The sequence below is a fragment of the Carassius auratus genome, chromosome 30 (genome assembly GCF_003368295.1).
Source record: "Carassius auratus strain Wakin chromosome 30, ASM336829v1, whole genome shotgun sequence".
NCBI classification, from domain to species: domain Eukaryota; kingdom Metazoa; phylum Chordata; class Actinopteri; order Cypriniformes; family Cyprinidae; genus Carassius; species Carassius auratus.
This window is the reverse complement of record NC_039272.1, coordinates 28,619,463-28,632,692: the sequence shown is the minus strand read 5'-3', so window position 1 is coordinate 28,632,692 and position 13,230 is coordinate 28,619,463. Positions and strand designations below refer to the sequence as shown.

The following is a 13,230-nucleotide window of genomic DNA, read 5'->3' as shown; positions in this document are numbered from 1 at the left end:
AACTTGATGAATACTTCTAAACGTGTTAGTGAAAATGAAAGACCTGGAGGAAGCACTTGAAATAATCAGTAAACCTCACACAGACTTCCATCTGTGGCTCACCGCTCCACTCATTAAAGACTTCCACAACATATTTAACTTCTTTAGACCTGCATGGAAGTAAAATGACTATTTTATATACTGTAATCTCCTCATCTCCTCACCTTTAAGTTGTAAGAGACTCTCCAGTTGGGCTGAAGCTGAGCATAAAGCAAACACATTTTACGATCTGTAATGATAAACTGATGTTTTTACCCAGCCTTCTGGAGTCTTTATATGCTCCTGTAATATTTAGTTCTGCGAGAGGAGCTAGACTATACCCAGCTGGCCAGTCTGATCTGTTTACTGACTGCAGTCAGAACGTTTCCCTACACATTGACCCTTCTATAAACCACTGTTTGTTTAATGCACTGCATCAACTTCTGTGGCACAATGAAGATAAAAGTGTCATTGCTCAATATCTGTCTTTTCATCAATTATAATTTTTGATTATTTTCAGTCAGGAGTTCTCCAAGCTCTGCAGTTTATATGCTACAAAGGACTGTGAGGCTGAACGTTTTACTGCCAAACACATCACACTAGGTACTTAAAGAAATTAAAAAGAAATATTGTCTGATCTCTTATTTTTCAGAATCAAGATTTTAAGATTGAAAAATATACAGTGGGGCCAAAACGTTTAAGATCACTTGTCAAGACTGCACTTATATAGCATCTAATTAACAGTAATATGTTGTGTTTGCAAATTATAGACCTGCCTAAAAAAGTGAAAATGAATTCATTTCAATGAATGTTCCAATGATTTATTTACTTGATACTAGTTTTACAAATTTACATATTTGTTAGTTAGACTTATTTACTTGTTTTCTAGGTCTAAATTTTTGTGGTCTTATGAAGCTCATTTTGCTTCCACTATATTTTTATATACCCTACTAAACAAAAGTTTAATATAATTCAGATTTATTTTTACATTTTTTTTTGTCTCTCAAGCTCATGAACACTGTATTTATGTGTAAAACAGTTATTTGAAAAATAGTAATTCTGTAAAATGTTATATAAATAAAAAAAATAACAGTTTTCTATTATATTCTAGTATTTACACGTGTGTGTGCTTGTGTGTGCACGCTTGTGTGTACCACTTGGAGGCAGCACACTCCAAACTAGTATATTTTTACGTGGTACCATTAAGCCACAAGGAGAAGCAGAAAGCAACTACTTTCTCCTCTCTGTTTGTCTGGCTTCTGGACTCCTGCCAGCACATCTCATGCACCCCATCTCACCCCCGTCATCGGATCCCTCTCAAGGACCTGATATATGTAATCTCAGAGGATAGATCTCTTTATTAAGTCTTCTGTCTATATGATTCCGCATGACATTTCTAACACCCATGGGTCTTCAGAACCATGGGGGATGGTACTAGAGGGAGAAAGAGGGGCTGCTTTGTGTTCACTTAATTACAGTCCTAACATTTCTTTGTCTAGATTATGTTTCACCCAGGCATCCATACCAGCTCCCATCTGAGGCGTCCCCCGGACCCCTCACTCATGGTCCTGTTCAACGGTACATTCTCCAACAAAACCACAAAGAAAAAAAGCACATCAGTCAGTTTGAGGGCGGACATATTCTAACTTATGTTCTGTATATACGTACAGGATATAGGTATGAGAGCATAAATTTAAGAGGCTTGTCTTTTCATGTCCGATCTGCATATGTTTATGCTTCGGTTTGGCATATGTCACATTTTTCATACATAACCGTGTGGGTCACCAGAGGAATTTGACCCATTCTTATAGAACTTGATATATGTTTCCTGCTTCTGAAAGCTCAAAGTTTGCCCAAGAAAAAGCAAGCATTTGTGGAGAAATATGTATCTGTATCAAATAGAGCAGAAAGGAACTTTTCCACCTGGGATATCTCCACCTTCTTTTTCCTTTCCTCCTCTTTTTTTTTGTCTTGAATCTGGCTGATTCTTTGTTCTCCTTGTTAAAAATAGATAAATTATGGCCAGGTGAGGTGATTCTTTCAAATTAAGTGGGACAAAGTCTTACCAACACAGCATAGAGAACATACAGTCAGCTTTGCCAACACTAAGTTTAGAATAAAGTGCCCTCTTCTCAGCAAATCCTTATCCAGAATGTTTAAAGTGCCAACAAGTGCTCAATGTTTGCACCAAGGAGTCCAAGGAACATTCATTGGGGGCACTTTTAAAAGTTTAAACAATCAATTCAAGGCTATAAAGAGTGTGTTTAACAACTCGGATTTGGCAACATTGCTGTAAAATTAGATGAACTTGAAAATCCGAGAACTTTTCAGAGAAATAATTAGCCAGTAATTTGTGTTTTTTCACACTAAAATCATGTGAACACTTTGTTCTCATTGCGGTGCTTTTGAATTTTTATCGTACATCTCTAACTATAACCCATGTTGAAATTGCTATTAAAATCTCAATGCCAAGTCAAAGTCCAGCCAAATTTATTTGAAAATCACTTAATAGCACAAAGCAACTTTGCAGAAAATCACAATGTTAATGACTGTAATTTCTTAATATCTTAATTTTTATATACTAAAAGTTTAGCAGATTAGAGCTGAGCAAAAAATAGCATTTTACATTTTGTTTTCAACATTATTATGCCACAACAAGCTTTAATTTCTCAGTAAACTGATGAAGACAGAGAATCAAGAGAATTTGTTAATTCAAAGACTCCTACCACTTCCGGCCTAACGTTTTATTTCTTTTGAAGCCCAGATTATTTTGATCTTTCGTCCACAGCAGGGATTTATATTAACCCTGAAATGCTTCAGTGCCTGGTTGGCATGGCTGCTTTTTTAAATGCCACAGACGTACTAAACCTAAAGTGCTGAAATGTTGCACACCCCCTCACTGTAACTTTCCTACTTGCTTCTTTTTGACCAAATCTGGCAGCAGGAATAAAGCCTATTCAGTCAAACACAGAATATAATGCACTAACATCTTTCCATTGTCAGTACCTCATATTCTTCATTTTTGTCCTTTATTTTAGTCAAACTGTAGTCAAACATGTCAAACTGTGACAAGTGGCATCCCCTCAACACCTGCAGATCTTGGCGGCCCGTGTGATTGATGCCCCTTCTCCGTGCTTTGCTTATTTCTCTGGCTGTCGGGGGGTCCACCGAGCGTAGTCACCTCGACCTCAGATATAGATGAGTGATCTGGAGTCCGTCCTGCCTGCTGAGCCAGGTGTTTAGCTTGGACGTGGACCATAGTTTTGCGGTTTTCAGAAACCCCTTAGTTCTCCTTTTTCACCAGGCAGAGGAGAGGTTCAAGTAAACCGTGTTCCCGAGGTTCTTGTTCTGTATTGTTCTCTCCCCTTGCCCTGTTCTGGATGCTATCCAGACGTTAGACTGTGCTTTGTCTTCTGGAGGAGGTTTTCATGTTATGGCAGTCGAATGACTCATTAAGCCATCTGAATTGTAAGCATGTGAAGAGGCGAGACCGATGCTGAAAAGAATGCTTTAGCACTTCTTATGTTTATTTATCATTTATAATGGGGGTCCACCGAGTTACTAAGGGGGGGGCTAAAAAAATAAGATTTTTTTTCTAGATTAACTGTTAAATCCATTTGGAATGATCTTTAGTATGAAAAGTATTATACAGGCTTAAAAATAAGACACTGAAGAAACTCTAAGAATTTTTTTTATTTTGAACCTTTTGAAATGTCATTTGGGGAACCCAAAATGTTCTACTTGCTGTGAAAATGTAAATACTTAATTCATTAGTGTATAGAAAATGCTGATTTATATATAGCTAATTTGCTTTGGAATCAGTGCATTAACAATAAATATTATGCAAATACTCCTAAAGAATGAACTTTATTTTAGATGTTTTGCTTTATATTTGTTGGGAGATATAAAAACAGACGCAAATGAAACAAATGATGAAAGAGAGTTTTAACTTTAAAAAAAAATAATATTGATAGCATTCGTCTTGGAAGAACATATTGACTTTTGATTGTAAATTTTGGTATCTTGGTCATTTTGAGCACATTGCTCAGATCGCTTCTGAACCTCTGTCGGAGTCAGGTGAGGTAAGATTGCTGGAGAAACAGTTGTCGTTTCTGTGAGAAGTGGTCGTGCTTATTGGCCTTTATGGCTCTTTTTGTATTTTTCAAATGAGACTTGCATAATTCTGATGTTTTATGAGTAAAAGTTTTCACGGGAAGAGCAGGGAAGGGGCAGTGCTGCATGTGTGAGGGGACAGAGGGAGAGGGAGCCGGGCTGGGTGAAAAAAAAAAAAAAAACTACACAGGCTGTGGGACTCGAGGCGACTATAAAACCGCTTTCTTGCCCATTGTGTTGATGTAGTCAAGAAATATACCGTAACGTAAAGACAGAGACGGAGATGGAGGAGTGAGGCGGGACCGGTTGCGTGGCTGCTAAGAAACGCTTGTCTTGCGGTTTGCGAGCAAACTTTGTGAGGAGATTTATTTGTGGCGGGGTCTGCCGATGACAATCCTCTGAAACTTTAACTCTCTTATTTGAGACACAGCAGTGCGCATAAACAAGACTTTTATTAATTTAATTCTCGTAAGAGAAACGGCAAGTCAGAAATTAGTTTTGCGAGTTGTATATCTGTCCTCTAGTCACAGTTTGAACATAAGCGAGACAGTATTAGAAGAGGTATTTTACTGACTAGGGTCTCCGTACAGTTGACGCGGCTGAAATGGGAGCGGGTGACGGGCGCTCGGTGTCCGCGGTTCACCGGAGCTCTTTCCTCCTGAGGACGGTCCTACTGCTGATTCTGGGGCTGACGTGCGTTCAGGGGACGTGGGGACCCGGAGTTTACAAATACCAGACCGGGACAGCGCTCCTCAAAGATCAGTCAAAGAGGTAAGGTTTATATGACATGACAGATGTATCCTGTGGGACAACTGCAGAAGTTGTCAGTTGATGGTTAACATTGTTTTGAGTAATATTTGCCATTTATGTCCACTTCAACTACTTTTTATTGATAGCTTCCAGTCAGTTAAAAACTTAAAAGATTTCCAAGGGGTAAAGTAGCCTATGTTATTTCACACGAAAGCTTATTTCAACAAGGGGCATAAAGAGCCGACTTAAGTAAATTTATATTTCAATGTTTGTTGAATTTGCTATATGCCTATTCCCAGTTTGAAAATTCAGCTTTGTGAAAACCCAGTAGGTTCTAGTTGGTCAGTAACTAATTGGCCAGAATAACACTGGTTAAGATGGTTAAGCTGGTTTCTAAAATATTGTAACTGGTCAGTTAGTTAATGACCAGCTTGGACCAGTTAGAAACCAGCATGTTTCAAAACAGATACCAGTTTAAGATGGGTTGTCTGAAAGAGAACACAGCAGAGTTCAATGATAACTGGTACCTTGCTATAAGAACTGTCACTTTTTGTAGATGAATAGAGACTGATATATTGTTAGAATAAACTATTAATTCTATGCAGTTTGTGCTTCTACCTAAATTCACTGCTGATTTCCCTGCTCTCCACCTAATGCTCCTGTTGTGAGTCTGACAGTCTGTTTCCTCTTTCCTGAGATGGGGGAACACCCACCTCTCCAGTCTGTACCTTTGTCCATGGTTTGTTTAAGTCAAAACATGTGTAAAATATATTGGCATCACTGTCCAGACTTATTCACACTTCATCTCATTCATTCATTAGGACAGAGAGCTTTGGAAGATTTGTACATTGCTTGCTTTCAGGGTTATATTTAGGCATGTTTTTTTTTTAAATGCTAAATCAGACATAATCAACAGTATGGTTTTTTTTTTTCTTTCCTTTTTTCAGTATACATGTCCCTCCTCTAGTGCTGGCATTGCATGTGATTGATTAGACTTTTTTGAGACATAACAAGGCTAGAAATTAGGCAAAACATCATCCAACATGTAAGTCCTCCACTTCTGTCCAGACCTCATCACCTTGACTGACCTGTGACCACAGCTTATTGCCTTGATCTGACCCACATATCTTCATGGTAATATTTACTCAGTTTGGGTAAATGGCTTAGAGTTGTTGTGGGTGGGATGTTGGGTGTCTCTGAAGTATGCAGGTGTTGAGTCGTTTTCGGTCTCTGTGCTGATGATTTGATCTCTCACCTCCTCCTCCTGTCAGGCACAGACTGATGAAACAGACGGTGTTTACTAAACACATGCAGCTGCATCGTCTACATGCTGTGAGACTGAGAGGGAAGTTTATTGCACTGCTGTCTGATGATGCAGTGAGTAGAGGTGCCTTGAGATGCCTCGGATAGCCAGCACTGTTTACTGAGAGGTGCAATATAACTTTAGATATAAAAAACACAGTCTGTGTTTATACTTTAAACCGTGTGAAATACTCAAGATGCAGCTGCTTTGAGTTTACTTGTTTATATAGTAAATCATGTTCAGCCTTTCTTTTTTACATTTAAGCAGCGATTTATTCCTAACCTCATTTATAAAAATGACTTGTTTTTGTAAACCAGTCATTTAGGTTACCTGGCAAAACACATGTCATTATGTGTGTTTGGGCTGAGTGAGTGTAAATAAATAAATAAATATGGTTATTTTGGTAATTACTAAAATGTCGATTATTTGTATTTGGAAACATTCATTTCTTAAATATATAACAAATATATGTAAAATAGATCATAATTAGTAATATAAAATGTATTATAGATAGTGCATGTATATGTATATAATACTTTAGTATGACTAAAATAATAATTTGTCATTTTTAAAATGTTAATTAAATGCTTTAATTTGACTAAAATGGATAAACTTGACTAATAGACCTACATAATGTATTTGTAGCTTTTGTCCAGCACTTATACAGGTTAATCAGACTACAAGTGGTCTTAGCATTGTGCACTAATTTTGAAAGAGGTAAAACATGCTTTTAATCCTTTAAATATTCGATTACACATTATGTTCTGTAGACTTTATGCTGTAGTTCAGCTACACGGAATCTCACTGTATGTCTGTTAGAACTGCATGACAATGTACTGTATAGATACCTGCATAATTTAGTTTCCCACGCTAGAGCACAGAGAGACTGTTTATCCTGCGTTCTAAAGCATCACAGAGAGAGGCTGAACAGGCATATGAAGTTTTGCCATAAATCATAATTAACCCCGATCCACATCCTAACCTTTAACCTAATCCATTTTGCACATAGCCAAGACAATGCCTGAAATGTAAATGTCCTGAGAAAAGCCCCTTAATAATATCTGTCTAATTAGGGGCCGGTGAAGCTGAGCGCAGTTGGGGGTTAAGTCAGCAGCTATTTCCTGTTCTGCTCGACTTCATTGCCCTGGAGAGCAGCGCTCAGGGTGGGAGTGTGAGACTTGGGGGCCCCAGAGGGACCTTTAACTGTTGACCCATCATTACCAACCAACATACCTCCACCTCTACCTCATTCTGCCTCCACGAAAGCAGGGACTCTTTGATGCTTTAGTATTGCTCCATGGGTTATACACATTAGATGCATTTTGTTTACTGTATTTGTTTTTCTGCTCTGCATTTTGAGTACACTATACTTCTAAAGCAGGAGGAGGAAATAGTTGTTATATATATGGCTATAATTTTGATTACTTTCATTCATGCTTTAATTTGCAAATTTAATGTAATTGTCCTGTGGATTCACAAAAATCTTATTATGAAAGAGGTAAAAAAAATTGTCAAGATAAATGTTAGCCAGTTTGTAAATGACATTCCTGAAAATATACCCAAGGTATTAAGCTATTTTCTTTTTTAAAGAAGAAAATGACAGGCTTTGGTGTTGCGTCATTGTATGAAGACTGTTCAACTCAATTAAAATTATTTTCTCCGTTGATTCTTTTCAGGAATTGAGGTTCTTGTTAAGTTTTGTTTTCAGAATAATCTTAAGAAAACTAAAACTTCTAAAAAAAAATTGTGAAATACAAAATACTCTGGATTTTATTAGTAAAGAGAAAATGTCAGTTAACAAGAATTTTATTTTTTAAGATTGTTTCATGAATTTAGTCCCTGTTTTGGAAAATAAGGTCTTCTAAACTGAAAACAAATGCTGCAGCACTCTCATTTTGTCACGTGAAGACCATGAAACTCAAGATCAATCAATCAAGGAATCGGTTTCAATGTGTAGAGAATGAGATACTTCGGGAAATAAGAAGTATCATCTTCATGATCTGTGGGGTGTTTCTGTGTGTGCACTCACTCATCCATATCATCCGCTTCAGGGCTGTTTATCCTGTGAGGCCGGCCCTTAAATCCGACCCTAGAGAAGGACTGTCTCTCACCATGGCCTTTGACCTGTCCTTTGAACCATTCTTGAGCAAATCGCAGGAACAGAAAAGGGGTCCCTGCTCTTTTCTGCTTTGCTTTGTCGTGCTTTCTTTCTTTTTTCTCTTTTAGTACTTTTTGATGCTTTCTTTCAGCAGCCCATTAATCTTATCCATCCCTCACTGTTTTGCCTAGCATTGGACGTCATGAACGCCGCCTAATTGGGTTATCTTACCCCCCAGTGCATCCCAGGAGGGCTTCATTACTGACCCGATGATGAAATGCTCTCTTTCCTCCCTTTCTGTCCAGCTGCCACAGCTTTCCATTGTCTTCTTGTTCAAACTTAATTTATTTGCCTCCAGAGTCAATAATCTTTGTAGTCTGTGCTACATTGCGGGAGTCAACATTTGCGTCTCAGCGTTGTCTCACGCGTTGTGTGTTGAAAGCTAGCATTCATGCTTTAAATGAGGCGCACTGCTTTTCCTTTTGTCTAAAACGAGACAGTTTCATGATCTTTCCTCTGGTTTGTATGCATGTGTGCGTTGTGCTGCTTTTATTTAATAGCCTTGGCTTGCTTGCTGCTTGCTGCTTACTGCGTGCTGAGTTGCACTATTTCCAGCTCTGTGTGATTCCTGCCATCCCTTTCTGATTTTAGTTATCTCCCCCTTACAGTCTGTGCTATGATCTGCGTGCATTGCAGAGTTATTTATTATGTTTCTGGTCCCATATGTGTTTGTGAGGAAGAAAGTCAGTCTTTCGATCTGCTGGCCAAGTGCATGTTGATGCCAGTGAAATGTAGCATTGCTGGGCTGTTGAAAGCTTTCACGCCTTTGAACTTGTATTACCTACCACATATCTGAGACACAGTGAAGCTAGAAGCAGTGTTTAAGTCAATGAAGCTTTCATTGCAATTTGTTTTGAAAAGGCCAATAAATATGATGCTGTAATTGCTTGTGCTTCAATTGCTTCAATTCATTTAGAAAGAAAAGTATAAAAGTTCTCATTTAGCAGATGCTGAATTCAGAGTGCACTCTTTATAGGGATTGTAGAGGGGCTCAGTGGTGATTTCTAGTGCACCATCTTTTTAAAGGCGGCGTGTGTTTAGGATTAATTATAGTTTAGAACAGTGGTTCCCAAGCCTGGTCATGGGGGCACCCCAACACTGCACATTTTGTGTGTGTCTCCTCTCTCTGACACCTATCTCAGGTCTTAGAGCAGGGATCCTAAAATTCTTGCCCATGAAATCCACTTTCCTGCAGAGTTTCCCTCTGACCCTAACCAAACACACCCAAACATGCTAATCAATGTTTTCAGGATCATAAGAAAATGGTAAGTGAGTTTGATCAGGATTGGAGCTAAACACTGCAGCTCATTGCCCTACAAGGCAAGATTTGAGAAACCCTGTCTTAAGCCCTATTCGAACAGGATTAATCTTATCTGGGGACCTTGTGTGATTTTGAAATTACCCCCCTACAACCTGCACCTTTAATACAAAATAATGGACCCAAGTATTTCTTATGTTAATAATGTTAATCAAACAAAAGAAAGAGAGAATCACTCGCTGCTCTTAATTAAGTAACTTCTTTAGCTTTAATGGATATTTGTTTATATTTTCTTCAATTAGTTTAGGTAATTTGTATCTTTGTATCTAGTGGTCTGTCTGAGGGCTCCAGCCCCACTGTGGATGAAGTCCTAGAACCCCTGTGTAGCAATATGACGCAGCACCCAAAATACTATCAAAACAAAAAATCCATTCTTAGATGCAAAGGCTCAAAGGAAACAAAAACCTTGAAAAGATTATATATGACTCCGCCAAATCCAGGCCAAATTACAGAGATGCCAATTGGGATGGGACTAATATTATCACAGGACCTCTGCGAAATATGGTAGGTAATTTGCGGGGGAATTTTTACTTTGCAAATTACAGACATGATCAAAGACAACCTCTGCAATTATTAAATAAATGACTAGAGGTCACCAGGTAATAATAATCCCATGTGAATAGGGCTTTAGTCTCTACTAATGCATGTCTGTTTGATTAAGGAGATATGTAAAATGTGCAATGTTGGGGTTCCTCCAGGACCAGGGTTGGGAACCATTGGTTTAGAAGAAAGTGTTTGTTTGTTTTTTTGTTTTTGTTTCCATATCTTTGAGCTTTTGTTAGCCTACATTCAACAGAGGGCCTACATTGGCCTACATTCAACAGCAGTTGAGCTATCAAATTTTGCAATTAAGTTTGTCAGTCAATCTGAAGTTTACACCATACATTCTTATATTCTTTATTCTGCACCATTTTTTAAGTTGTTCAATTTTCTTTACAGACCATAATAGTTATCATAGAGAGAATAAGAGTGTGAGTTTTATCACTGGGTTGCATAATGAGCCCTCATAAATGCTTTGTGATGGAGAGATGTTAGATTACAGGAATAATGGTCTGTAAGTACTGCTCCTCCTCTTTTAACCCTCTGTCTCTCCCTGCCCTGAGGTTTAAATCTGGATCAAAGGCAGATTTTAGCTGCCTTCGCCTCTATCTCTCTGTTCAGAAAGCGGGCAAGGGGTCATTTCCCATTGAAAGGCTTTTGTGCTGTATGTTCCCTATAAATCCTCTCATTAGTTCATATGGAGCTGGACTGTGTCCAGAATGTTTCCATGAAGGTCCAGAGAATGCTATGCACTGTGTTCTGTTTTAAAGTTGAGAGGATATTTTGCATGGTTTTTATGTCGTTTTGTGTTTTAGAGTAGAGGAGCTTATTGAAATTACAGTTGGGGAAAGTACCAAATAAAGTAAGGATCAGATGAGAGGAGAGGGGGGTGAAGGACTCGAACAAATCACCCTGTTCACCAGACTGGCATTGTGATTTGGGGAAGTGTGGGAACTGTGTTCTGATGACTGTGCCGTTCTAGATCTCTATCTTTACATTGCTTGGACGTTTCCTCCTACTGCCAGTGAATTCAGCTCATTTCTATGCCCATTCAACTTATGTAGCAGATTTGCAGGCTAAAATGATGCTGAACGGACAGAATCGGTGTGATGGGGTTCAGTGCAACTGAAATCACTGTGAAATATGGAAGCAATTATATATAATAGTTTTGCTAAAGTGAATCTACATGTTGACAGAGGTGATGTGACTGTACAAATGCAATTCTGGTGTCATTTGCTCATCATGTCATTGCAAACCCATAAGGATTTACTTCTTTGAAAAACAAAGGATGATGTTTTTGTTGGATGAGTTTTCAGGCTTTGAAGAACATCATTTTACAATAATAATAATAATAAAATACATATTTTACTTTGTTTCATTGAATCACATTGGATTTTTCTCAACCAATCATTGCTCTCTGATTGTATGGGTATATTTTTGTTGATTTGAATGTTTACAACAATGTATGTTGATGTAGGAAAATGGCCTGCTTGTGTTTTTATGTGGAGTGATTTTTTTTTTTTATAGTTGCATTTATGGTAGAGTTTGGATGTACATTTCTGTGTTTCCTAGAGAAGGGCAAGGGTATGATTTGTGGTTTTAGGTTCAATAATAAGCAGATCACAGAAATAGCTCCATGATCTTCAGCTGTAGCCAGACAGGCCTGCGTGTTTGTGTGTCCAGTCTGTGTGTGTTTGTTGGCTGGGCTGGAGCAGTTGGGCAGGTAGTGACCGGATAAGCCTGTGGTCACTCCAGTTCTTTTTCCAGACTCTGAGTCCCTGGGCCTTCATCTCAAGCAGGGCATGGAAACCACCTAAAATTCATAGGCGTTGGACATTTCTGGAATATTTAAGGGCTGGTTCTGTGGTCCACAGTACGTGTGAGAGCTGTAAATGTGTGTGCATGAAGATTGTAGACACCATGTTGCTTCTGGTTACATCTTAATTCCACGATATATAAGACATGAGACATTTAATAAATTGTTATATTATGCAAATGTATTTGTTTAACATATACATTATAAAATATATGTAATTATGTGCAATACAGGTGCATCTCAATAAATTAGAATGTTGTGGAAAAGTTGTGAAACGAGTGTATTAAATAAATTCAATGCACACAGACTGAAGTAGTTTAAGACTTTGCTTCTTTTAGTTGTGATGATTTTAGCTCACATTTAACAAAAACCCACCAATTCACTATCTCAACAAATTAGAATACTTTATAAGTGTTTTTAGTGAATTGTTGGCCTTCTGGAAAGTATGGCAGTGTGGGCAGGTGCCAAATCCTGCTGGAAAATAAATAGGCATCTTCAAAAAGCTGGTCAGCAGAAGGGAGAATGAAGTGCTCCAAAATTTCTTGGTAAACGAGTGCAGTGACTTTGGTTTTCAAAAAAGACAATGGACCAACACCAGCAGATGACATTGCACCCCAAATCATCACAGATGACATTGCACCCCAAATCATCACAGACTGTGGAAACTTAACACTGGACTTCAAGCAATTTTCCTTCCACTCAACCTTCTGTTAACATACTTGGATACAGCAATCTGTGAACAGCCAGCTTCTTTGGTAATGAATGTTTGTGGCTTACCTTCCTTGTGAAGGGTGTCAATGATTGTCTTCTGGACAACTGTCAGATCAGCAAATTTCCCCTTGATTGTGTAGCATAGTGAACCAAACTGAGAGACCATTTTGAAGGCTAGAAGATAGTGAATTGAGTTTTTTGTTAATTGTGAGCCAAAATCATCACAATTAAAAGAACCAAAGACTTAAACTATTTCTAAATTCTGTGTGCACTGAATTTATTTAATACACAAGTTTCACAATTTGAGTTGAATTACTGAAATAAATGAACTTTTTCAGTGGCATTCTAATTTATTGAGATGCACCTGTAAATGTATGGTTTAGAATGATTTTACAGTTACTTTGGCAATGGTTACTACAGGTCGCAAAGTTTAATGAAATAAACAACAAGAACAAAATGTATTAATTTTTAACTTATTGTTAATTTGTTGATAACAAATAAGA

General features: G+C 38.0%; 1 protein-coding gene across 6 annotated transcripts in view; it reads left to right on the top strand.

Moving 5' to 3' along the window:
- Positions 1-4,281: 4,281 nt before the first annotated feature.
- Positions 4,282-13,230, top strand: part of emid1 (EMI domain containing 1) — a 58,196-nt gene continuing 49,247 nt past the window's right edge. For 3 of the 6 annotated variants that reach the window (XR_003276654.1, XM_026212575.1, XM_026212574.1), the window contains exon 1: positions 4,284-4,902. Coding sequence is in view for 4 of the 6 variants with exons in the window: in XM_026212575.1 (XP_026068360.1) it covers positions 4,736-4,902 (167 nt within the window). In the remaining 2 variants the exon portion in view is untranslated. Of the gene's footprint in view, positions 4,903-13,230 lie in introns of all 6 variants that reach the window. The other 3 variants (XR_003276655.1, XM_026212577.1, XM_026212576.1) reach the window with 2 other exon arrangements.